General features: G+C 37.5%; 3 protein-coding genes and 1 long non-coding RNA gene across 6 annotated transcripts; 2 read left to right on the top strand and 2 right to left on the bottom strand.

Annotated features, from left to right (window-relative positions):
- The first annotated feature begins 286 nt into the window (after nucleotides 1-286).
- LOC111429886 (ribonuclease TUDOR 1-like) lies at nucleotides 287-8,085 on the top strand. The gene is made up of 18 exons (XM_023065958.1): nucleotides 287-399; nucleotides 505-552; nucleotides 957-1,126; nucleotides 1,482-1,556; nucleotides 2,035-2,148; nucleotides 2,232-2,336; nucleotides 2,895-3,101; nucleotides 3,208-3,423; nucleotides 3,490-3,597; nucleotides 4,013-4,183; nucleotides 4,275-4,472; nucleotides 4,549-4,896; nucleotides 5,011-5,241; nucleotides 5,312-5,500; nucleotides 5,567-5,644; nucleotides 5,730-5,924; nucleotides 7,264-7,641; nucleotides 8,020-8,085. Exons 3-18 carry the CDS (start codon nucleotides 965-967, stop codon nucleotides 8,083-8,085), a joined length of 2,841 nt encoding a protein of 946 aa, XP_022921726.1. The 5' UTR covers nucleotides 287-399; nucleotides 505-552; nucleotides 957-964.
- A 99-nt stretch (nucleotides 8,086-8,184) lies between these two features.
- LOC111429852 (ribonuclease TUDOR 1-like) lies at nucleotides 8,185-12,660 on the top strand. Its single transcript, XM_023065897.1, has 9 exons — nucleotides 8,185-8,380; nucleotides 8,472-8,669; nucleotides 8,746-9,093; nucleotides 9,208-9,438; nucleotides 9,509-9,697; nucleotides 9,764-9,841; nucleotides 9,927-10,121; nucleotides 11,456-11,833; nucleotides 12,212-12,660. Exons 1-9 carry the CDS (start codon nucleotides 8,243-8,245, stop codon nucleotides 12,395-12,397), a joined length of 1,941 nt encoding a protein of 646 aa, XP_022921665.1. The 5' UTR covers nucleotides 8,185-8,242; the 3' UTR covers nucleotides 12,398-12,660.
- A 3,920-nt stretch (nucleotides 12,661-16,580) lies between these two features.
- LOC111429747 (ribonuclease TUDOR 1-like) lies at nucleotides 16,581-24,863 on the bottom strand. 3 transcript variants are annotated; one of them, XM_023065731.1, is made up of 18 exons: nucleotides 24,711-24,821; nucleotides 24,558-24,605; nucleotides 23,984-24,153; nucleotides 23,554-23,628; nucleotides 22,962-23,075; nucleotides 22,774-22,878; nucleotides 22,009-22,215; nucleotides 21,687-21,902; nucleotides 21,513-21,620; nucleotides 20,928-21,098; nucleotides 20,639-20,836; nucleotides 20,215-20,562; nucleotides 19,870-20,100; nucleotides 19,611-19,799; nucleotides 19,467-19,544; nucleotides 19,187-19,381; nucleotides 17,408-17,785; nucleotides 16,581-17,029 (listed from the first exon to the last, which is right to left on the bottom strand). In XM_023065731.1, the coding sequence occupies exons 3-18, from the start codon at nucleotides 24,143-24,145 to the stop codon at nucleotides 16,844-16,846; spliced, it is 2,961 nt and encodes a 986-aa protein (XP_022921499.1). In that variant the 5' UTR covers nucleotides 24,146-24,153; nucleotides 24,558-24,605; nucleotides 24,711-24,821; the 3' UTR covers nucleotides 16,581-16,843. The 3 variants fall into 3 exon arrangements, with proteins under 3 accessions (XP_022921499.1, XP_022921498.1, XP_022921497.1); XM_023065730.1 differs by lacking the exon at nucleotides 24,558-24,605 and having other exon boundaries at nucleotides 24,711-24,863; XM_023065729.1 differs by lacking the exon at nucleotides 24,711-24,821 and having other exon boundaries at nucleotides 24,500-24,574.
- On the bottom strand, nucleotides 18,133-19,180 carry LOC111429748. The gene is made up of 2 exons (XR_002708215.1): nucleotides 18,688-19,180; nucleotides 18,133-18,620 (listed from the first exon to the last, which is right to left on the bottom strand). It is a non-coding gene; the product is annotated as an uncharacterized LOC111429748 (long non-coding RNA).
- Nucleotides 24,864-26,413: the final 1,550 nt, after the last annotated feature.

Genomic DNA, 26,413 nt, shown 5'->3' with positions numbered 1-26,413 from the left:
GCAATTTAGAAAATTAAAATTAAATTTAATTAGTTGAATTATTTTAATAATTTGACCACAATTTTTTTATTTTACTGACATTTTAAATCAAGAAGCCAAATAAGCCAACGTCTAAGTTGAGGGATGCTTATGATTTAACATCACGATTTTGGTTTTATTTATTTATTAAAAATCGTGGTTTACTTTTTGATCGAAATGAGAATATCCATCCATCTCGTATTTGGTATAGAAAGTAATTATACCTAAAACAGGGGGCAGCAAAATGGCGGTCTCGAGTTCGATTTCATGGTCCCCTTGCATATAAATTCCTCATCTCTCGCTCATTCTGTCCCCGATCCGCCGCCCATCGCCTTTCCTCAGAAGAAGAAGAAAAAAGAAAAAGATTCAATCTTGGCTCCGGTCAGTTCCCTTTCCGTTCCCTGTTTCCTTTGCTTTAATCTTTCAGTTTTATTAATTATTCAAAAAATTCAAGGTGACGGTAGCTTGATATCGTTATTTCTGTAGATCCAAGCCGGCAGGGTTCCGATCCGATCTGCATAAGCACACGAAATTGTATAATTATGAACATTTATGTTTTGCATGATCGATATCTTCCGATTCCGTTGCTTAGATTGATGATTTTATTTCCTATCTTCTAGCACATCCTTCTTTTACTCTTACCAGCATAATCGTCCTGAACTATTATTTTGTTTTAATTACATTCGCAATTCATGTGATCGCCGGGTAGATCTGATCTACGAGGGTCATTTGCGGTGCTGCAATTCAATCCATCGCGTTGTTGTGATCATGCATGTCATTATGCGGATTGACCATTCTTTCATGACCGAGATCTCAATTGTTTTGCCTAATTAATTGATATGATGTCGATGTTTGAATTTCAATCATATTGTGTTCATAGCATAATAACTCCTGAATTTGTCTCTAATTAGTACTTCTTGTGGGTAAATTTATTTTAGCTGTTGAGATGGCATCATCATCAGCTGGGGCGGCCACAGGATGGTATAGAGGCAGGGTTAAAGCCGTTCCGTCAGGGGACTGCTTGGTAATTACGGCCATGACTAGCAGCAAAGCGGGACCCACTCCTGAGAAGACCATTACTTTATCTTCTCTGATCGCTCCAAGATTGGTAAGCGACTCAGCTTTATTTCCTTCTTGTACACTTCTATAGTCAATCATTTGTCTTTCGAGTTCTCTTTCACCATTTGGTGCTTTCAAAGTCTTCCATGTGTACGGTGACTTGTTTGTGTGCACAAAGGCTTGTTATAGTATATATGTACACATGTAGATAGCAAGGTTGATTGCTTTATGAGTTCTGGATTTGTGGGGTTTATAATTTCAAGGGGTTGGGGAAATAGGTAATAGCTATTGAGACCTTCCTTTTCTTTTTCTTTTACTATTTGGGTAGCTGTAAATTTAGATAATATTGTACAAATCAATGCTGACGTTGTGCTATTTTGCTTTGGATGCTTGAACATTTTCAGGCTCGACGGGGTGGTGTTGATGAGCCATTTGCATGGGAAAGTAGAGAATACTTGCGAAAGCTATGCATTGGAAAGGTTATTATTCTAGAATGATTTCAGTCTTTTTTCAAAAGTTGCTTGGAATGTATCAGCTTGGACACGATGACACATCATTGTTTTAAAATCTAGGACACGGACACATTTATTAAAATATACATTTCTTAGAATATGTAAAAATTTTAGTCAGGAAACAAATTCAAAGTAAAACAAATTAGTTTGATGTATTTGACTCTCAAAATTTATTATTTTTGTAATATATGTGCCTATTTAGTATACTTAGCAAGTGTTTCATGCATGTCTGGCCAATGTTGGATCTATCTCGACTTTGTACAACTAGTGTCTAACACATCTATTGCGTTAACAAGCGTCTGACACATATCCAACAAGTGTCTTAATATCCAAGTGTCCATCGCAAATTGAACACGGAAACGCTAGCCGAACTAAAGTGTCTGCGCTTCTTAGGTCGAGAAGATGCTTTGTCTTATAGTGGTGTAACAGTACATATTTCCTGTAGGAGGTTGCCTTTAGAGTGGACTATACTGTGCCATCCATTGGTCGAGAGTTCGGTTCTGTTTTTCTTGGTGACAAGAATATTGCTGCACTTGTTGTTTCTGAAGGCTGGGCTAAGGTTATGTACTTTCTGAGGTTAAAGTTGTCCACTTTTGTTATCTGCATTTTTTCCTTGGTGTTATTGAAATTATAAATGCGCAGGTAAGGGAGCAAGGTCAGCAGAAGGGTGAAGTGAGCCCTTACCTTGCAGAGCTACTGCGTCTCGAAGACCAAGCAAAGCAACAAGGTTTTGGGCGTTGGAGCAAGGTTACTACTTAGAAACTGGCAGTCACTACTACAATTTGTTTTCCAAGTCGTAGTCCACATTAAATAATTCTTTTGTCACTTTTGAGTTAGTAATTAATATCCTTGATGAGTTTCTGAAGCAAGCAATCGAGTGGGGCTGTTCAATACCAGCTTTAGTTTAATGAGGATAAATATAATTTGAAATGAGTGGTATGAATTGGTTATTTCTTATGGCTTTTAGATATTTTCCTTTCTACTCTGTTTCAATTTTTGCATTTAGTTCATGGGGTTTCATCCGTTATTATTATTTTTTTTTTTTGCAAAATTTACACTTTTCAAAATGTTGGCCATGCTAAATGATAAATGCCGTACATAAGAATAAGGGACTCTAGGAATATGAAATGATAATATAATAAACCATCGTGTTCTGAATAGATATTTTTAGTCTGTGATCTTTATGCAGTCTTCAATGTCTGAGCTAACAGATTTTAGCAGGTCTTGCATTTGTATATCTTGCAGAAGATTTTTGTATAATAGTATAAAAAATGTAATTTATGTTACTCTTATTGCTTTCTTTAGGTTCCTGGTTCCGCTGAGGCATCCATTAGAAACTTACCACCGTCAGCCATTGGTGATCCCAATAACTTGGATGCCATGGGTTTGTTAGCTGCTAACAAAGGGAAGCCAATGGAGGGAATTGTTGAGCAGGTTCGAGATGGCAGTACTGTCAGGGTTTACTTGCTTCCAGAGTTTCAGTTTGTTCAGGTGTTCATTGCTGGAATCCAGGTATGTAGTAAATGTTATGAGTAACAGCCTATTGATGAGGAAATTTTCTCGAGTTCAGAGCAAACCTTTTTCAGGATTAAGGTTCCATGTTATTTTGCTTTTCTAGTCACCATCTATGGGAAGAAGGCCTCCTCCAGACACCGTTGCTGAAACAGACAATTCCTCTAATGACCTGAATGGTGAGGTTTCAGCTGAACCAAGAGCTTCTTTAACTTCTGCACAAAGGCTTGCTGTCTCTACTACATCATCTGGTGAAGTAGCTCCTGAAACGTTTGGAGTCGAAGCCAAACATTTTACAGAGATTCGTGTTCTGAATAGAGATGTAAGTCATCTGATGCTGATTGGTATTTTGTGGTTTCAATTGGTCTGATTCTGGATGAATTCACAGGTCCGGATTGTCCTGGAAGGAGTAGACAAATTTAGCAATTTGATTGGGTCAGTGTACTACTCTGATGGGGAAACAGCGAAAGATCTGGCACTGGAGCTGGTAGAAAATGTAAGTCGTTTGTATTTTTTTCTGTTGGTACATCTTAACAGTACTCATTTGCATGATTGTGACTGGATATTCTCATGGTGATGTTTAGTTTATTTATTTTGTTCCATGCTTAGCTAATTGCTTGGTTTTTTTTTTTTTCCGTTTTTTCTTGTGCTTAGATCCTTATGATCCAGAGTAGTATGATATTTCAGTCTACAGTTCTTGTGTTACTTTCTTATGCATTTATATATTTCTTTTCCTAGTTGAGATTTATACTTGGAGTCTTTTGACTTTTTTTTTTTTTTTTTTTAATCCCAGCTACTGCATTGTTCTCTTAATCATTTTTTTAATCAATTTCTTTTGAATGAGATATGTGATATTATAAAAATATTCAAAGGAATACCTCATGCCCCCCCCCCCCTCTAATTAAATCCAGGGTTTAGCTAAATATGTTGAGTGGAGTGCAAACATGATGGAAGAAGATGCTAAGCGACGGCTGAAGGCTGCAGAGCTACAGGCGAAGAAAACCCGGCTAAGATTATGGGCTAACTATGTACCTCCACCAACGAATTCAAAGGCAATTCATGATCAGAATTTCATGGGGAAGGTAATTATATGTCAACTAGTCTATAATATTGATAGACTTAATTAAGGTTTTTTTTCCTTATTTTATATCATCTTATCTTGGCATTTTGCAGGTGGTAGAAGTTGTAAGCGGTGACTGCATTATTGTGGCTGATGACTCGGTTCCATATGGTAGTCCATTGGCAGAGAGACGTGTCAACCTATCAAGTATTAGGTGTCCAAAAATGGGCAATCCCCGTAGGGATGAGAAGCCTGCTCCTTATGCCCGTGAAGCAAAAGAGTTCTTAAGAACACGCCTCATTGGTCGACAAGTATGGTATTAATTACTAGTCTGTTTCTGATGATTCTGGGGTGAATTGTAATTTGAGATCACAATTCTCTTTTTAGGTTAAAGTCCAAATGGAGTATTCTAGGAAGGTCAGCATGGTGGAGGGACCTGCAACTGCTCCAGATTCTAGAGTGATGGATTTTGGATCTGTCTTTCTGTTGTCTTCTACTAAGGCTGAGGATGAGGACACTTCTGCTCAAGACAGTAGTGGCCAACAAGCTGGGGTGAATGTGGCTGAGCTAGTGGTATCACGTGGTTTTGGCACTGTGATTAGGCATCGTGATTTTGAGGAGAGATCGAACTATTATGATGCACTTCTTGCGGCTGAATCGCGTTCTATTGCTGGAAAGAAAGGGATTCATTCTGCCAAGGATCCTCCTGTCATGCATGTGACAGACCTTCTGACAGTATGAAACTTGACGATCTACCATGCTAAATTTCTTCTATCCTTTTATCAATTTTAACAATGACAACTTTTTACCTTATTGAATGAATTCAAAGTATCATGTGTGTGTTTGCAGGCACCAGCCAAAAAATCCCGAGACTTTTTACCATTCCTACACCGGAGTAGGAGGATTCCAGCTGTTGTTGAATATGTTCTCAGTGGTCACCGTTTCAAATTGTTGATTCCAAAGGAGACGTGTAGCATTGCTTTCGCTTTCTCAGGTGTGAGATGTCCTGGTCGTGATGAACCATATTCAGATGAAGCAATTGCCATAATGCGGCGGAAGATAATGCAGAGAGATGTGGAGGTATTTTCCCTTTCCAATATTTTTGTAGATTCTTTCAATGCCATTGATCTAAAAGGGTTCATTTGCATAGATTGAAGTGGAAACTGTTGATAGAACGGGAACCTTTTTGGGGTCCCTATGGGAAGCGAGGACCAATATGGCAGTGGTTCTAGTTGAGGCTGGCTTGGCAAAGATTCAAACTTCCTTTACCAGTGATAGAATGCCTGATGCTCACCTTCTTGAACAAGCAGAACGATCTGCTAAGCGTCAGAAGCTCAAGGTTAGACGTTGACAAAGGTGAATGAGTCATGTCTATATAAGATCATGCTGATTTGAGTTTTTGCAGATCTGGGAGAACTATGTTGAAGGGGAGGAAGTGCCCAATGGTGCAGCTGTTGAAAGCAAACAGAAAGAAGTGCTTAAGGTATGCACCTTGGATGTGGTGGATGTTTCTGAGAAACCGTTTTCTTTTTGCTGTTGCTTCTCACCTATTCTATTGCTTCGCTCAGGTAATTGTCACTGAGGTGTTGGGTGGTGGCAAATTTTATGTCCAGACAATTGGGGACCAAAAGGTCACTTCTCTGCAGAAACAGCTTGCGGCTTTGAATCTTCAAGAAGTCCCTTTAATTGGTGCTTTTAGTCCTAAGAAAGGTGATATCGTCCTTGCTCAATTTAGTGCAGACAACTCGTGGAACAGGGCAATGGTGAGTGTTTGGAAGAAGCTTTCTTTTACATTCAATATGAACTTTCTGTACATTCATTTTTTCTGCAAGGTAGTCCTATGGAATGATAGCTATACACATTGAGTAATATGATTACCAAACAATTCATTTATAGACTAAGATCAAAACATAATGTGTGCTCATTTATCCAAGACACCAAATAACCCACTAGTATCTTAGCTATAAAAAAATTTCGGGTCACTTGGTTTTATAGTTGGGCAGAATTCTGAGTATAAAAGAATCAGCTCGCAAGTGTACTGCATTGGTGATGATTTACAGCTTCGCCTTTTGGGGTTTTTGTACCAATTATTTAAATGTCATATTCGTGGTTTACTTTGATGAAGAAAAACAATGTGTTCTATAGAATTGGACGGCAAGACTTTAGTTGCTGACTTTTGCAGCATACTGTTTTCTCTCTAGTGTCCCAAGAGGTTTAGGAAATGCAAGGGCTTCGCTGACTGATCTCTGGGATGCTAGGAAGGTTACCTATAGAAGATCGTTATCCTGTGTTTGCCTAGTTAGGGTCTATATTTATGAGTGGTTTTAGTGTGTTTTTAGCTGAAGGGATTTAATTATAATTACTTTTGTAAATTGTTTAATTGTTCATCATTTCAAACGGTTTCATTTTTTAGAGTTGATATTAATTTAATAAAAAATGTTTTTTAAGAAAATAATGTTTGTTCTCAATAGTGATTCTAACAAAAATTATTAGGGAAAAAAAGGTTGGAGATAAGAATACAGGTGAAGTTTTAGAGGGAAGGAAGGGACTATTTGAGGAAGGAAAAAAAAGGAAATAAGGGACGAAAAGTAGATAACGACAGAGAATTAGGGAGAATTTTTTAGGGTTAAAATTGAAAGGGAGGAATGAACTTGGGGTAGAGAGGGACAAAAAATTTGGAGAGGATATAAGAAAAACTAGATATAAGTTTTAGCTAGAGAATAAAGTTAGAAAGAAGGGACGAATTTTGGATAGAGAAAAAAAACTTGATAAAAAAAGCATCTTCCTCCGTGGCCAAACGTCACCATTTTAAAATTGAAGAAGCAATCTTGAAGAGATTTTGGCGATGACAGACATAGTGCTAAATCACTTCCAGACATGTCAATTACTAATTAGACCATGAACAAGTGTGCTAATTTTCCAGTTAGATTGGACTTCAATTTGCAGTCTGCAGCAATGTTCAGTACTGCTACTTCTAGTTCTATTTGTATAAAGTCCGTTGAATTGAATCAGTTCTCTATGGCTATATTATATTATCACAGGCGACAATTTCTTTTAGAGTCCTGACTCCGGTCTGCTTTGTTCTTAACTTGTTTGTCATAGATTATCAATACACCTCGAGGGGCTGCTGAATCCCTGAAAGATATGTTCGAAGTGTTCTATATAGATTTTGGAAATCAAGAGGCTGTACCTTATGGTCGACTACGTCCCGTTGATCCTTCTATGTCTTCTGCCCCTGGTCTCGCTCAGCTGTGTAGTCTTGCTCACATCAAGGTTCCTAGTCTGGATGAGGATTTTGGTCAGGAAGCAGCTGAGTATCTGAGTGATTACATGCTTAATGGTGCAACGGAATTTGTGGCCACAATTGAAGAAAAGGATACTTCTGGGGGAAAAGTTAAAGGACAGGGAACTGGGAATATTCTTATTGTCACTCTTGTTGCTGTTGGATCGGAGCATAGTTTAAATGCGTTGATGCTTCAGGTTCGAATAATGTCCCTGTTTCCCAATTTAATTTCCTCTGTTATATTTCTCGCTTCAATAGTCTGTCATAATTCTTGCGATTTCATCTTCATTATCTGGATCAACAACCCTGATTGCAGTCAAAGTAGAAAATACTAGAACGGCGGGGTAATTGGGAGAAGATAATTAGAGATGCAATGTATATATATGCTATTCATCAGTTCTTTTGTTTAGAGAATAATTGTTCACCAAGCATACAGAATATTAGGGATATTAGAAATGAGCTGAAAATATTCTCAGGATTGTAATCCTAATATGTTTGTTATTTGGTTAGAACGAGAATTTATTGAAGATGTGTGGCCCAGATTGCTAATACTTTTTTCTGCCATGGATTTTCAGGAAGGACTTGCTAGACTAGAGAAAAGGAAGAAGTGGGAATCCANTTTTTTTTTTTTTTTTTTTTAATCCCAGCTACTGCATTGTTCTCTTAATCATTTTTTTAATCAATTTCTTTTGAATGAGATATGTGATATTATAAAAATATTCAAAGGAATACCTCATGCCCCCCCCCCCCTCTAATTAAATCCAGGGTTTAGCTAAATATGTTGAGTGGAGTGCAAACATGATGGAAGAAGATGCTAAGCGACGGCTGAAGGCTGCAGAGCTACAGGCGAAGAAAACCCGGCTAAGATTATGGGCTAACTATGTACCTCCACCAACGAATTCAAAGGCAATTCATGATCAGAATTTCATGGGGAAGGTAATTATATGTCAACTAGTCTATAATATTGATAGACTTAATTAAGGTTTTTTTTCCTTATTTTATATCATCTTATCTTGGCATTTTGCAGGTGGTAGAAGTTGTAAGCGGTGACTGCATTATTGTGGCTGATGACTCGGTTCCATATGGTAGTCCATTGGCAGAGAGACGTGTCAACCTATCAAGTATTAGGTGTCCAAAAATGGGCAATCCCCGTAGGGATGAGAAGCCTGCTCCTTATGCCCGTGAAGCAAAAGAGTTCTTAAGAACACGCCTCATTGGTCGACAAGTATGGTATTAATTACTAGTCTGTTTCTGATGATTCTGGGGTGAATTGTAATTTGAGATCACAATTCTCTTTTTAGGTTAAAGTCCAAATGGAGTATTCTAGGAAGGTCAGCATGGTGGAGGGACCTGCAACTGCTCCAGATTCTAGAGTGATGGATTTTGGATCTGTCTTTCTGTTGTCTTCTACTAAGGCTGAGGATGAGGACACTTCTGCTCAAGACAGTAGTGGCCAACAAGCTGGGGTGAATGTGGCTGAGCTAGTGGTATCACGTGGTTTTGGCACTGTGATTAGGCATCGTGATTTTGAGGAGAGATCGAACTATTATGATGCACTTCTTGCGGCTGAATCGCGTTCTATTGCTGGAAAGAAAGGGATTCATTCTGCCAAGGATCCTCCTGTCATGCATGTGACAGACCTTCTGACAGTATGAAACTTGACGATCTACCATGCTAAATTTCTTCTATCCTTTTATCAATTTTAACAATGACAACTTTTTACCTTATTGAATGAATTCAAAGTATCATGTGTGTGTTTGCAGGCACCAGCCAAAAAATCCCGAGACTTTTTACCATTCCTACACCGGAGTAGGAGGATTCCAGCTGTTGTTGAATATGTTCTCAGTGGTCACCGTTTCAAATTGTTGATTCCAAAGGAGACGTGTAGCATTGCTTTCGCTTTCTCAGGTGTGAGATGTCCTGGTCGTGATGAACCATATTCAGATGAAGCAATTGCCATAATGCGGCGGAAGATAATGCAGAGAGATGTGGAGGTATTTTCCCTTTCCAATATTTTTGTAGATTCTTTCAATGCCATTGATCTAAAAGGGTTCATTTGCATAGATTGAAGTGGAAACTGTTGATAGAACGGGAACCTTTTTGGGGTCCCTATGGGAAGCGAGGACCAATATGGCAGTGGTTCTAGTTGAGGCTGGCTTGGCAAAGATTCAAACTTCCTTTACCAGTGATAGAATGCCTGATGCTCACCTTCTTGAACAAGCAGAACGATCTGCTAAGCGTCAGAAGCTCAAGGTTAGACGTTGACAAAGGTGAATGAGTCATGTCTATATAAGATCATGCTGATTTGAGTTTTTGCAGATCTGGGAGAACTATGTTGAAGGGGAGGAAGTGCCCAATGGTGCAGCTGTTGAAAGCAAACAGAAAGAAGTGCTTAAGGTATGCACCTTGGATGTGGTGGATGTTTCTGAGAAACCGTTTTCTTTTTGCTGTTGCTTCTCACCTATTCTATTGCTTCGCTCAGGTAATTGTCACTGAGGTGTTGGGTGGTGGCAAATTTTATGTCCAGACAATTGGGGACCAAAAGGTCACTTCTCTGCAGAAACAGCTTGCGGCTTTGAATCTTCAAGAAGTCCCTTTAATTGGTGCTTTTAGTCCTAAGAAAGGTGATATCGTCCTTGCTCAATTTAGTGCAGACAACTCGTGGAACAGGGCAATGGTGAGTGTTTGGAAGAAGCTTTCTTTTACATTCAATATGAACTTTCTGTACATTCATTTTTTCTGCAAGGTAGTCCTATGGAATGATAGCTATACACATTGAGTAATATGATTACCAAACAATTCATTTATAGACTAAGATCAAAACATAATGTGTGCTCATTTATCCAAGACACCAAATAACCCACTAGTATCTTAGCTATAAAAAAATTTCGGGTCACTTGGTTTTATAGTTGGGCAGAATTCTGAGTATAAAAGAATCAGCTCGCAAGTGTACTGCATTGGTGATGATTTACAGCTTCGCCTTTTGGGGTTTTTGTACCAATTATTTAAATGTCATATTCGTGGTTTACTTTGATGAAGAAAAACAATGTGTTCTATAGAATTGGACGGCAAGACTTTAGTTGCTGACTTTTGCAGCATACTGTTTTCTCTCTAGTGTCCCAAGAGGTTTAGGAAATGCAAGGGCTTCGCTGACTGATCTCTGGGATGCTAGGAAGGTTACCTATAGAAGATCGTTATCCTGTGTTTGCCTAGTTAGGGTCTATATTTATGAGTGGTTTTAGTGTGTTTTTAGCTGAAGGGATTTAATTATAATTACTTCTGTAAATTGTTTAATTGTTCATCATTTCAAACGGTTTCATTTTTTAGAGTTGATATTAATTTAATAAAAAATGTTTTTTAAGAAAATAATGTTTGTTCTCAATAGTGATTCTAACAAAAATTATTAGGGAAAAAAAGGTTGGAGATAAGAATACAGGTGAAGTTTTAGAGGGAAGGAAGGGACTATTTGAGGAAGGAAAAAAAAGGAAATAAGGGACGAAAAGTAGATAACGACAGAGAATTAGGGAGAATTTTTTAGGGTTAAAATTGAAAGGGAGGAATGAACTTGGGGTAGGACAAAAAATTTGGAGAGGATATAAGAAAAACTAGATATAAGTTTTAGCTAGAGAATAAAGTTAGAAAGAAGGGACGAATTTTGGATAGAGAAAAAAAACTTGATAAAAAAAGCATCTTCCTCCGTGGCCAAACGTCACCATTTTAAAATTGAAGAAGCAATCTTGAAGAGATTTTGGCGATGACAGACATAGTGCTAAATCACTTCCAGACATGTCAATTACTAATTAGACCATGAACAAGTGTGCTAATTTTCCAGTTAGATTGGACTTCAATTTGCAGTCTGCAGCAATGTTCAGTACTGCTACTTCTAGTTCTATTTGTATAAAGTCCGTTGAATTGAATCAGTTCTCTATGGCTATATTATATTATCACAGGCGACAATTTCTTTTAGAGTCCTGACTCCGGTCTGCTTTGTTCTTAACTTGTTTGTCATAGATTATCAATACACCTCGAGGGGCTGCTGAATCCCTGAAAGATATGTTCGAAGTGTTCTATATAGATTTTGGAAATCAAGAGGCTGTACCTTATGGTCGACTACGTCCCGTTGATCCTTCTATGTCTTCTGCCCCTGGTCTCGCTCAGCTGTGTAGTCTTGCTCACATCAAGGTTCCTAGTCTGGATGAGGATTTTGGTCAGGAAGCAGCTGAGTATCTGAGTGATTACATGCTTAATGGTGCAACGGAATTTGTGGCCACAATTGAAGAAAAGGATACTTCTGGGGGAAAAGTTAAAGGACAGGGAACTGGGAATATTCTTATTGTCACTCTTGTTGCTGTTGGATCGGAGCATAGTTTAAATGCGTTGATGCTTCAGGTTCGAATAATGTCCCTGTTTCCCAATTTAATTTCCTCTGTTATATTTCTCGCTTCAATAGTCTGTCATAATTCTTGCGATTTCATCTTCATTATCTGGATCAACAACCCTGATTGCAGTCAAAGTAGAAAATACTAGAACGGCGGGGTAATTGGGAGAAGATAATTAGAGATGCAATGTATATATATGCTATTCATCAGTTCTTTTGTTTAGAGAATAATTGTTCACCAAGCATACAGAATATTAGGGATATTAGAAATGAGCTGAAAATATTCTCAGGATTGTAATCCTAATATGTTTGTTATTTGGTTAGAACGAGAATTTATTGAAGATGTGTGGCCCAGATTGCTAATACTTTTTTCTGCCATGGATTTTCAGGAAGGACTTGCTAGACTAGAGAAAAGGAAGAAGTGGGAATCCAAGGAAAGACAAATTGCATTTGGAAGTTTAGAAGGATACCAAGAGGAAGCACGGACAGATCGACGAGGAATGTGGCAATACGGAGACATTCAGTCTGATGAAGAGGACGCCGGTCCTGTGAGAAAACCCGGTGGCCGGCGTTGAACGAACACTTTTATGCCCCCTTCGTCTTAAATTAAGAGATAGACAACTCAACTAGTCGAAGCTTAATTAATGCTACAGTGATAATCACGTTTTCAGTACGAGAACCCAAAGTGTTGCTGCGTAAAGACCATGTGAAGTTTTGTCCTTTGCTAATTTTTATTTTTTATTTTGTTTTTATTTTTACATCGGATAATGAGAATTTTAAAAAAATAAAAATAGCAAATCGAGACCTTACAATAAGGCAAGAGACTTATTTATATTTATATTTTGTTTTGTCTATTACGTCCCCCTGCTTCATTTTGTTTATTCTCCCTCCATATATTCCACCGCCACTATGGTGATCCCCTGTAGGAGCCGGTACTCTCAAATTGCAATATAGATCATTGAATTTGAGAGCCGTCTCAAGTTCGATTTCATGGGGTCCCCCTTGCATATAAATTCCTCATCTCGCTCATTCTGCCCCATCGCCTTTCCTCGGAAGAAAATTGTTTTAGGTGTTGAGATGGCATCATCATCAGCTGGGGCTGGGGTGGCCACAGGATGGTATTTCCTTCTTGTACACTTGTATAGTCTCGATCATTTGTCTTTCGAGTTCTCTTTCACCATTTGGTGCTTTCAAAGTCTTCTTCATGTGTGCAGTGACTTGTTTGTGTGCAGGACGGCTTGTATTTGGGCGTTGGAGCAAGGTTAGTACTTATAAACTGGCAGTCACTACCACGAAGGCTTGTTATAGTATATTCTTCGTCATTAATTAATATCCTTGATGAGTTTCTGAAGCAAGCGATCGAGTGGGGCTGTTCAAAACCAGCTTTAGTTTAATGAGGAAAAATATAATTTGATGTGAGTGGTATGAATGGTTATTTCTTATGGCTTTTAGATATTTTCCTTTCTACTCTGTTTCAATTTCATGGGGCTTCATCTGTACTGTCGAGGTTTACTTGCTTCCAGAGTTTCAGTTTGTTCAGGTGTTCATTGCTGGAATCCAGCGTGTGTTCTGAATAGAGATGCTGTCATGTGATGCTGATTGGTATTTTGTGGTTTCTATTGGTCTGATTCAGGACGGATGGATGGGAGTAGACAAATTGGTCTGATTCAGGATGGATGGATGGAAGGAGTAGACAAATTTAGTAATTTGATTGGCACATAGGTTGGGTTAAAATACGAAACATAAACACTTTCATTTTTGGGTCATTTTGGAGTCAAATTACCCCTTTTAGACTAGGTCGTTAACTTGTGCACTTAAATTATTATGTGGAAAAACTAAGTTTCTATCAATATTTTTGAACGAAATGGTACGAAATCAAATTTGATGAACTTGATATTTAGTTAAAATACGAAACTTAAACACTAGGTGTACCATTGTACTTTTTTCCTCCTTAAAACAAGGGTCATTAAAATCTTCAGAAAAGTTATTTGCTCATTTTAGTATTTTACAAAATCCATTGAACATTGATCTAAGCGTAAAATAAGTTTGAGAAAAAAAAGCATGTACTCAAGTCTACGAGACCTAACAACCTTAACCATCTTGAGAAGACCTCAATGGAGATAGTTACCTACTCATGTGAAAAAATTAAGTTTCTTTTGATATTTTAAAAAACATTCAAAGTTGATGCATTTGATACATACGTTTAGTAAAATTTTCGAGTCATCTTCCACATGTGTACCATTGCTCCTCTTTGAGAAGTGGATCATTAAATCGTTCAAAAAAGTTATTCTCATTTTAGTATCATACAAAATCCATTAAAGATTGTTATACGCATAAAATAAGGAAAAATTCTACCCGTACAATAAAGAAAAAAAAACATGTACTTAGGTCTATACGACCTAACAACTTAAACCCTCTCGAGAAGACCCTAATGGAGACACTTAATTACTTAGGTGAAAAAATTAAGTTTCTTTAAATATTTTTCAATAAAACTCTAAGGAACGTTCAAATATGATGCATTTGTCACATACATTTAGTAAAAAGAACCAAACTTAAACACTTTCATGTACTCACATACATCGAGTTATTTTCCAAAGGTGTACCATTGCACTTTTTTTCCAATTTAAAACAAGGGTCATTAACTCATTCAGAAAAGTTAGAAAAGTTATTGTCATTTTAGTATAATAGCAAATCCAATAACAAATCCAATAAAGATTGTTCTAAACATACAATAAGAAAGAAAAAAAAAGCATGTACTCACGTCTAGAAGAATGGAGACATACTTATGTGAAAAAACAAAGTTTCTTTCAATATTTTTCAAAGAAGAAACATTCAAATTTGATTCATCTGACACATACATTTAGTAAAAAAACCGAACTTAAATACCTTTATTTTCAAGTCATTTTCCATACGTGTACCACTGCATTTTTCTCTCTCTTTGAGACAAGAATCATTAACTCATTTATGTTTTCTCATTTTAGTATCATATCAAATCCACTAAAGATTCTTCCAAGCGTAAAATAAGGAAGAAAACAAGCATGTACTCAAGTCTATAAGACCTCACAACCTTAACCATCTTGAGAAGACTATAATGGAGACACTTCATTACTTATGTAAAAATACTAAGTTTCTTTCAATATTTTTACGGAACTCTAAGAAACATTCAAATTTGATGCATTTGTCACACACATTCACATTAAGTAAAAAGAACCAAACTTTTTTGTGTCAAATGAATGTGACAAATGTATGTGTCAAATGCATCAAATTTGAACGTTCCTCATATTGAAAGATTAGGGTTTAGGGTTAGTTTAGGGTTTAGGGTTAGTTTAGGGTTTTAGGGTTTAAGGGTTTGAGGGTTTGGAGTTTAGTGTTGTTAGGGTTTAGGGTTTAGAGGTTCTTTTGGTTTTTATGGTTTAGGGTTTAGTTTCTTCACATAAGTAAACAAGTATCTCCATTATAGTCTTTTAGAAACAAGTATCTCCATTATAGTCTTTTAGAGAGGGTTAAGATTGTGAGGTCTTTGAGTCCATGCTTTTTTTTTTCTTCCTCATTTTAAGCTCAGAACAACTTTCTGAACGAGTTGATGACCTTCGTCTGAAAGAGTAAAAAAAGTGCAATGATACACCTATGAAAAATGACTCAAAAATGGTCCGAAAATGAAAGTATCACTCGAACTGTAGACTAAATATCATACTACTCGCTCTGGATCATAAGGATGTAAGCATAAGAAAAAATGAAAAAAAGCGAAGCTATTAGCTAAAGCATGGAACAAAATAAATAAACTAGACGTCACCATCAGAATATCCCGTCACAATCATGCAAATGTGAAATAATAAGATACCAAAAGAAAAAAATACAAATGACTTACATTTTCTTCCAGCAACACTGCCGGTGTTTCCCCGTCAGAGTAGTACACTACCCAATCAAATTGCTAAATTTGTCTACTCCTTCCATCCATCCGTCCTGAATCAGACCAATTGAAACCACAAAATACCAATCAGCATCACATGACAGCATCTCTATTCAGAACACACGCTGGATTCCAGCAATGAACACCTGAACAAACTGAAACTCTGGAAGCAAGTAAACCTCGACAGTACAGATGAAGCCCCATGAAATTGAAACAGAGTAGAAAGGAAAATATCTAAAAGCCATAAGAAATAACCATTCATACCACTCACATCAAATTATATTTTTCCTCATTAAACTAAAGCTGGTTTTGAACAGCCCCACTCGATCGCTTGCTTCAGAAACTCATCAAGGATATTAATTAATGACGAAGAATATACTATAACAAGCCTTCGTGGTAGTGACTGCCAGTTTATAAGTACTAACCTTGCTCCAACGCCCAAATACAAGCCGTCCTGCACACAAACAAGTCACTGCACACATGAAGAAGACTTTGAAAGCACCAAATGGTGAAAGAGAACTCGAAAGACAAATGATCGAGACTATACAAGTGTACAAGAAGGAAATACCATCCTGTGGCCACCCCAGCCCCAGCTGATGATGATGCCATCTCAACACCTAAAACAATTTTCTTCCGAGGAAAGGCGATGGGGCAGAATGAGCGAGATGAGGAATTTATATGCAAGGGGGACCCCATGAAATCGAACTTGAGACGGCTCTCAAATTCAATGATCTATATTGCAATTTGAGAGTACCGGCTCCTACAGGGGATCACCATAGTGGCGGTGGAATATATGGAGGGAGAATAAACAAAATGAAGCAGGGGGACGTAATAGACAAAACAAAATATAAATATAAATAAGTCTCTTGCCTTATTGTAAGGTCTCGATTTGCTATTTTTATTTTTTTAAAATTCTCATTATCCGATGTAAAAATAAAAACAAAATAAAAAATAAAAATTAGCAAAGGACAAAACTTCACATGGTCTTTACGCAGCAACACTTTGGGTTCTCGTACTGAAAACGTGATTATCACTGTAGCATTAATTAAGCTTCGACTAGTTGAGTTGTCTATCTCTTAATTTAAGACGAAGGGGGCATAAAAGTGTTCGTTCAACGCCGGCCACCGGGTTTTCTCACAGGACCGGCGTCCTCTTCATCAGACTGAATGTCTCCGTATTGCCACATTCCTCGTCGATCTGTCCGTGCTTCCTCTTGGTATCCTTCTAAACTTCCAAATGCAATTTGTCTTTCCTTGGATTCCCACTTCTTCCTTTTCTCTAGTCTAGCAAGTCCTTCCTGAAAATCCATGGCAGAAAAAAGTATTAGCAATCTGGGCCACACATCTTCAATAAATTCTCGTTCTAACCAAATAACAAACATATTAGGATTACAATCCTGAGAATATTTTCAGCTCATTTCTAATATCCCTAATATTCTGTATGCTTGGTGAACAATTATTCTCTAAACAAAAGAACTGATGAATAGCATATATATACATTGCATCTCTAATTATCTTCTCCCAATTACCCCGCCGTTCTAGTATTTTCTACTTTGACTGCAATCAGGGTTGTTGATCCAGATAATGAAGATGAAATCGCAAGAATTATGACAGACTATTGAAGCGAGAAATATAACAGAGGAAATTAAATTGGGAAACAGGGACATTATTCGAACCTGAAGCATCAACGCATTTAAACTATGCTCCGATCCAACAGCAACAAGAGTGACAATAAGAATATTCCCAGTTCCCTGTCCTTTAACTTTTCCCCCAGAAGTATCCTTTTCTTCAATTGTGGCCACAAATTCCGTTGCACCATTAAGCATGTAATCACTCAGATACTCAGCTGCTTCCTGACCAAAATCCTCATCCAGACTAGGAACCTTGATGTGAGCAAGACTACACAGCTGAGCGAGACCAGGGGCAGAAGACATAGAAGGATCAACGGGACGTAGTCGACCATAAGGTACAGCCTCTTGATTTCCAAAATCTATATAGAACACTTCGAACATATCTTTCAGGGATTCAGCAGCCCCTCGAGGTGTATTGATAATCTATGACAAACAAGTTAAGAACAAAGCAGACCGGAGTCAGGACTCTAAAAGAAATTGTCGCCTGTGATAATATAATATAGCCATAGAGAACTGATTCAATTCAACGGACTTTATACAAATAGAACTAGAAGTAGCAGTACTGAACATTGCTGCAGACTGCAAATTGAAGTCCAATCTAACTGGAAAATTAGCACACTTGTTCATGGTCTAATTAGTAATTGACATGTCTGGAAGTGATTTAGCACTATGTCTGTCATCGCCAAAATCTCTTCAAGATTGCTTCTTCAATTTTAAAATGGTGACGTTTGGCCACGGAGGAAGATGCTTTTTTTATCAAGTTTTTTTTCTCTATCCAAAATTCGTCCCTTCTTTCTAACTTTATTCTCTAGCTAAAACTTATATCTAGTTTTTCTTATATCCTCTCCAAATTTTTTGTCCTACCCCAAGTTCATTCCTCCCTTTCAATTTTAACCCTAAAAAATTCTCCCTAATTCTCTGTCGTTATCTACTTTTCGTCCCTTATTTCCTTTTTTTTCCTTCCTCAAATAGTCCCTTCCTTCCCTCTAAAACTTCACCTGTATTCTTATCTCCAACCTTTTTTTCCCTAATAATTTTTGTTAGAATCACTATTGAGAACAAACATTATTTTCTTAAAAAACATTTTTTATTAAATTAATATCAACTCTAAAAAATGAAACCGTTTGAAATGATGAACAATTAAACAATTTACAGAAGTAATTATAATTAAATCCCTTCAGCTAAAAACACACTAAAACCACTCATAAATATAGACCCTAACTAGGCAAACACAGGATAACGATCTTCTATAGGTAACCTTCCTAGCATCCCAGAGATCAGTCCCTAACTAGGCAAACACAGGATAACGATCTTCTATAGGTAACCTTCCTAGCATCCCAGAGATCAGTCAGCGAAGCCCTTGCATTTCCTAAACCTCTTGGGACACTAGAGAGAAAACAGTATGCTGCAAAAGTCAGCAACTAAAGTCTTGCCGTCCAATTCTATAGAACACATTGTTTTTCTTCATCAAAGTAAACCACGAATATGACATTTAAATAATTGGTACAAAAACCCCAAAAGGCGAAGCTGTAAATCATCACCAATGCAGTACACTTGCGAGCTGATTCTTTTATACTCAGAATTCTGCCCAACTATAAAACCAAGTGACCCGAAATTTTTTTATAGCTAAGATACTAGTGGGTTATTTGGTGTCTTGGATAAATGAGCACACATTATGTTTTGATCTTAGTCTATAAATGAATTGTTTGGTAATCATATTACTCAATGTGTATAGCTATCATTCCATAGGACTACCTTGCAGAAAAAATGAATGTACAGAAAGTTCATATTGAATGTAAAAGAAAGCTTCTTCCAAACACTCACCATTGCCCTGTTCCACGAGTTGTCTGCACTAAATTGAGCAAGGACGATATCACCTTTCTTAGGACTAAAAGCACCAATTAAAGGGACTTCTTGAAGATTCAAAGCCGCAAGCTGTTTCTGCAGAGAAGTGACCTTTTGGTCCCCAATTGTCTGGACATAAAATTTGCCACCACCCAACACCTCAGTGACAATTACCTGAGCGAAGCAATAGAATAGGTGAGAAGCAACAGCAAAAAGAAAACGGTTTCTCAGAAACATCCACCACATCCAAGGTGCATACCTTAAGCACTTCTTTCTGTTTGCTTTCAACAGCTGCACCATTGGGCACTTCCTCCCCTTCAACATAGTTCTCCCAGATCTGCAAAAACTCAAATCAGCATGATCTTATATAGACATGACTCATTCACCTTTGTCAACGTCTAACCTTGAGCTTCTGACGCTTAGCAGATCGTTCTGCTTGTTCAAGAAGGTGAGCATCAGGCATTCTATCACTGGTAAAGGAAGTTTGAATCTTTGCCAAGCCAGCCTCAACTAGAACCACTGCCATATTGGTCCTCGCTTCCCATAGGGACCCCAAAAAGGTTCCCGTTCTATCAACAGTTTCCACTTCAATCTATGCAAATGAACCCTTTTAGATCAATGGCATTGAAAGAATCTACAAAAATATTGGAAAGGGAAAATACCTCCACATCTCTCTGCATTATCTTCCGCCGCATTATGGCAATTGCTTCATCTGAATATGGTTCATCACGACCAGGACATCTCACACCTGAGAAAGCGAAAGCAATGCTACACGTCTCCTTTGGAATCAACAATTTGAAACGGTGACCACTGAGAACATATTCAACAACAGCTGGAATCCTCCTACTCCGGTGTAGGAATGGTAAAAAGTCTCGGGATTTTTTGGCTGGTGCCTGCAAACACACACATGATACTTTGAATTCATTCAATAAGGTAAAAAGTTGTCATTGTTAAAATTGATAAAAGGATAGAAGAAATTTAGCATGGTAGATCGTCAAGTTTCATACTGTCAGAAGGTCTGTCACATGCATGACAGGAGGATCCTTGGCAGAATGAATCCCTTTCTTTCCAGCAATAGAACGCGATTCAGCCGCAAGAAGTGCATCATAATAGTTCGATCTCTCCTCAAAATCACGATGCCTAATCACAGTGCCAAAACCACGTGATACCACTAGCTCAGCCACATTCACCCCAGCTTGTTGGCCACTACTGTCTTGAGCAGAAGTGTCCTCATCCTCAGCCTTAGTAGAAGACAACAGAAAGACAGATCCAAAATCCATCACTCTAGAATCTGGAGCAGTTGCAGGTCCCTCCACCATGCTGACCTTCCTAGAATACTCCATTTGGACTTTAACCTAAAAAGAGAATTGTGATCTCAAATTACAATTCACCCCAGAATCATCAGAAACAGACTAGTAATTAATACCATACTTGTCGACCAATGAGGCGTGTTCTTAAGAACTCTTTTGCTTCACGGGCATAAGGAGCAGGCTTCTCATCCCTACGGGGATTGCCCATTTTTGGACACCTAATACTTGATAGGTTGACACGTCTCTCTGCCAATGGACTACCATATGGAACCGAGTCATCAGCCACAATAATGCAGTCACCGCTTACAACTTCTACCACCTGCAAAATGCCAAGATAAGATGATATAAAATAAGGAAAAAAAACCTTAATTAAGTCTATCAATATTATAGACTAGTTGACATATAATTACCTTCCCCATGAAATTCTGATCATGAATTGCCTTTGAATTCGTTGGTGGAGGTACATAGTTAGCCCATAATCTTAGCCGGGTTTTCTTCGCCTGTAGCTCTGCAGCCTTCAGCCGTCGCTTAGCATCTTCTTCCATCATGTTTGCACTCCACTCAACATATTTAGCTAAACCCTGGATTTAATTAGAGGGGGGGGGGGGCATGAGGTATTCCTTTGAATATTTTTATAATATCACATATCTCATTCAAAAGAAATTGATTAAAAAAATGATTAAGAGAACAATGCAGTAGCTGGGATTAAAAAAAAAAAAAAAAAAGTCAAAAGACTCCAAGTATAAATCTCAACTAGGAAAAGAAATATATAAATGCATAAGAAAGTAACACAAGAACTGTAGACTGAAATATCATACTACTCTGGATCATAAGGATCTAAGCACAAGAAAAAACGGAAAAAAAAAAAAACCAAGCAATTAGCTAAGCATGGAACAAAATAAATAAACTAAACATCACCATGAGAATATCCAGTCACAATCATGCAAATGAGTACTGTTAAGATGTACCAACAGAAAAAAATACAAACGACTTACATTTTCTACCAGCTCCAGTGCCAGATCTTTCGCTGTTTCCCCATCAGAGTAGTACACTGACCCAATCAAATTGCTAAATTTGTCTACTCCTTCCAGGACAATCCGGACCTGTGAATTCATCCAGAATCAGACCAATTGAAACCACAAAATACCAATCAGCATCAGATGACTTACATCTCTATTCAGAACACGAATCTCTGTAAAATGTTTGGCTTCGACTCCAAACGTTTCAGGAGCTACTTCACCAGATGATGTAGTAGAGACAGCAAGCCTTTGTGCAGAAGTTAAAGAAGCTCTTGGTTCAGCTGAAACCTCACCATTCAGGTCATTAGAGGAATTGTCTGTTTCAGCAACGGTGTCTGGAGGAGGCCTTCTTCCCATAGATGGTGACTAGAAAAGCAAAATAACATGGAACCTTAATCCTGAAAAAGGTTTGCTCTGAACTCGAGAAAATTTCCTCATCAATAGGCTGTTACTCATAACATTTACTACATACCTGGATTCCAGCAATGAACACCTGAACAAACTGAAACTCTGGAAGCAAGTAAACCCTGACAGTACTGCCATCTCGAACCTGCTCAACAATTCCCTCCATTGGCTTCCCTTTGTTAGCAGCTAACAAACCCATGGCATCCAAGTTATTGGGATCACCAATGGCTGACGGTGGTAAGTTTCTAATGGATGCCTCAGCGGAACCAGGAACCTAAAGAAAGCAATAAGAGTAACATAAATTACATTTTTTATACTATTATACAAAAATCTTCTGCAAGATATACAAATGCAAGACCTGCTAAAATCTGTTAGCTCAGACATTGAAGACTGCATAAAGATCACAGACTAAAAATATCTATTCAGAACACGATGGTTTATTATATTATCATTTCATATTCCTAGAGTCCCTTATTCTTATGTACGGCATTTATCATTTAGCATGGCCAACATTTTGAAAAGTGTAAATTTTGCAAAAAAAAAAAATAATAATAACGGATGAAACCCCATGAACTAAATGCAAAAATTGAAACAGAGTAGAAAGGAAAATATCTAAAAGCCATAAGAAATAACCAATTCATACCACTCATTTCAAATTATATTTATCCTCATTAAACTAAAGCTGGTATTGAACAGCCCCACTCGATTGCTTGCTTCAGAAACTCATCAAGGATATTAATTACTAACTCAAAAGTGACAAAAGAATTATTTAATGTGGACTACGACTTGGAAAACAAATTGTAGTAGTGACTGCCAGTTTCTAAGTAGTAACCTTGCTCCAACGCCCAAAACCTTGTTGCTTTGCTTGGTCTTCGAGACGCAGTAGCTCTGCAAGGTAAGGGCTCACTTCACCCTTCTGCTGACCTTGCTCCCTTACCTGCGCATTTATAATTTCAATAACACCAAGGAAAAAATGCAGATAACAAAAGTGGACAACTTTAACCTCAGAAAGTACATAACCTTAGCCCAGCCTTCAGAAACAACAAGTGCAGCAATATTCTTGTCACCAAGAAAAACAGAACCGAACTCTCGACCAATGGATGGCACAGTATAGTCCACTCTAAAGGCAACCTCCTACAGGAAATATGTACTGTTACACCACTATAAGACAAAGCATCTTCTCGACCTAAGAAGCGCAGACACTTTAGTTCGGCTAGCGTTTCCGTGTTCAATTTGCGATGGACACTTGGATATTAAGACACTTGTTGGATATGTGTCAGACGCTTGTTAACGCAATAGATGTGTTAGACACTAGTTGTACAAAGTCGAGATAGATCCAACATTGGCCAGACATGCATGAAACACTTGCTAAGTATACTAAATAGGCACATATATTACAAAAATAATAAATTTTGAGAGTCAAATACATCAAACTAATTTGTTTTACTTTGAATTTGTTTCCTGACTAAAATTTTTACATATTCTAAGAAATGTATATTTTAATAAATGTGTCCGTGTCCTAGATTTTAAAACAATGATGTGTCATCGTGTCCAAGCTGATACATTCCAAGCAACTTTTGAAAAAAGACTGAAATCATTCTAGAATAATAACCTTTCCAATGCATAGCTTTCGCAAGTATTCTCTACTTTCCCATGCAAATGGCTCATCAACACCACCCCGTCGAGCCTGAAAATGTTCAAGCATCCAAAGCAAAATAGCACAACGTCAGCATTGATTTGTACAATATTATCTAAATTTACAGCTACCCAAATAGTAAAAGAAAAAGAAAAGGAAGGTCTCAATAGCTATTACCTATTTCCCCAACCCCTTGAAATTATAAACCCCACAAATCCAGAACTCATAAAGCAATCAACCTTGCTATCTACATGTGTACATATATACTATAACAAGCCTTTGTGCACACAAACAAGTCACCGTACACATGGAAGACTTTGAAAGCACCAAATGGTGAAAGAGAACTCGAAAGACAAATGATTGACTATAGAAGTGTACAAGAAGGAAATAAAGCTGAGTCGCTTACCAATCTTGGAGCGATCAGAGAAGATAAAGTAATGGTCTTCTCAGGAGTGGGTCCCGCTTTGCTGCTAGTCATGGCCGTAATTACCAAGCAGTCCCCTGACGGAACGGCTTTAACCCTGCCTCTATACCATCCTGTGGCCGCCCCAGCTGATGATGATGCCATCTCAACAGCTAAAATAAATTTACCCACAAGAAGTACTAATTAGAGACAAATTCAGGAGTTATTATGCTATGAACACAATATGATTGAAATTCAAACATCGACATCATATCAATTAATTAGGCAAAACAATTGAGATCTCGGTCATGAAAGAATGGTCAATCCGCATAATGACATGCATGATCACAACAACGCGATGGATTGAATTGCAGCACCGCAAATGACCCTCGTAGATCAGATCTACCCGGCGATCACATGAATTGCGAATGTAATTAAAACAAAATAATAGTTCAGGACGATTATGCTGGTAAGAGTAAAAGAAGGATGTGCTAGAAGATAGGAAATAAAATCATCAATCTAAGCAACGGAATCGGAAGATATCGATCATGCAAAACATAAATGTTCATAATTATACAATTTCGTGTGCTTATGCAGATCGGATCGGAACCCTGCCGGCTTGGATCTACAGAAATAACGATATCAAGCTACCGTCACCTTGAATTTTTTGAATAATTAATAAAACTGAAAGATTAAAGCAAAGGAAACAGGGAACGGAAAGGGAACTGACCGGAGCCAAGATTGAATCTTTTTCTTTTTTCTTCTTCTTCTGAGGAAAGGCGATGGGCGGCGGATCGGGGACAGAATGAGCGAGAGATGAGGAATTTATATGCAAGGGGACCATGAAATCGAACTCGAGACCGCCATTTTGCTGCCCCCTGTTTTAGGTATAATTACTTTCTATACCAAATACGAGATGGATGGATATTCTCATTTCGATCAAAAAGTAAACCACGATTTTTAATAAATAAATAAAACCAAAATCGTGATGTTAAATCATAAGCATCCCTCAACTTAGACGTTGGCTTATTTGGCTTCTTGATTTAAAATGTCAGTAAAATAAAAAAATTGTGGTCAAATTATTAAAATAATTCAACTAATTAAATTTAATTTTAATTTTCTAAATTGCTTTTAATAAAATCATATAATTTTTTTTCCAAATATTTAGTACGCCTTATATTTCAAGTTGTATATGGTAAAGTAAATTATATGGATGGAGATATATTCATAAATTTTATACAATTATAATAATTTATTAATCAAATAATAATATGCTATAAATTTTAATTAATTAATAAGTATATTATAAATATTTTATTTTTAATAAAATTATTATAACTAATTAGAATAATGACATTCTTAAAAACTCAAATACAATGTACAAGTAAATAATGATATGATTAAAAATAATAATAAATTGTAAAATAGTAAGAGAAAAGAAAAAGAAAGGTGAATAAATTTAAATTAAAAAAAAAAGTAAATAAAATGAAAAAAATAATAATAAAATATGGAGGCAAGTTTGGGATAAAACAAATACTTTATATTATATTTAATTTTCTGACATTCTATTTGCCAATATCATCATAAAACAAACTTTGAATCAAACCTCTCCTAAATGGTTCGAAGGGGGACTACTTCTAAACCTCTTTCTCATCAGCATCATCCCCTAAATATTCAATATGCATGCTCTATTTACAGAAAATAGAACTAGAAATGACCCTCTTTTGGAGAATCTGTTGCAGGAGGCCGTAAAGATGATGCATGTGGCACTATTCTAAGAAAGGCCTATAGGATGTTACAAGCGGTAATGAGCTTGTCTTATCATAGAAATTCCTAGCAATTCATCAGCAACTCTTTATCTTTAATTACCTGGCGGACGAAGAAGTCCCCAGTTGAGAGCCATTCGGTTTAGAGTTTAGGGGTTCAGGGGTTGGGGTTTAGGGGTTTAGGGGTTTAGGGTTTCGGGGTTTCGGGTTTCGGGTTTCGGGTTTCGGGGTTTCGGGGTTTCGGGTTTCGGGTTTCGGGTTTCGGGGTTTCGAGGTTTCGGGGTTTCGGGTTTGGGGGTTAGGGGTTTAGGGCTTTAGGGGTTTCGGGGTTTCGGTTTTAGGGGTTTAGGGTTTGGGGTTTGGGGTTTCGAGTTTCGGGTTTCGGGTTTGGGGTTTTGGGTTTGGGGTTTCGGGTTTAGGGTTTAGGGTTTTCGGGTTTAGGGTTTAGGGTTTTAGGGTTTAGGGTTTAGGGTTTAGGGTTTTAGGGTTTTAGGGTTTTAGGGTTTAGGGTTTTAGGGTTTAGGGTTTTAGGGTTTAGGGTTTAGGGGTTTAGGGTTTAGGGTTTAGGGTTTAGGGTTTACTCTCCTGTAAAGAGAATAGAGTATAAGGTTACGGAGTTCAGAATAATGAGTCTTGAGTCTACCTCTTTGTTTAGAGTTCAGGGAGA

Source organism: Cucurbita moschata, unplaced genomic scaffold, assembly GCF_002738365.1.
Source record: "Cucurbita moschata cultivar Rifu unplaced genomic scaffold, Cmos_1.0 Cmo_Scf00032, whole genome shotgun sequence".
NCBI lineage: Eukaryota > Viridiplantae > Streptophyta > Magnoliopsida > Cucurbitales > Cucurbitaceae > Cucurbita > Cucurbita moschata.
This window is presented reverse-complemented; position numbering and strand designations above follow the sequence as displayed.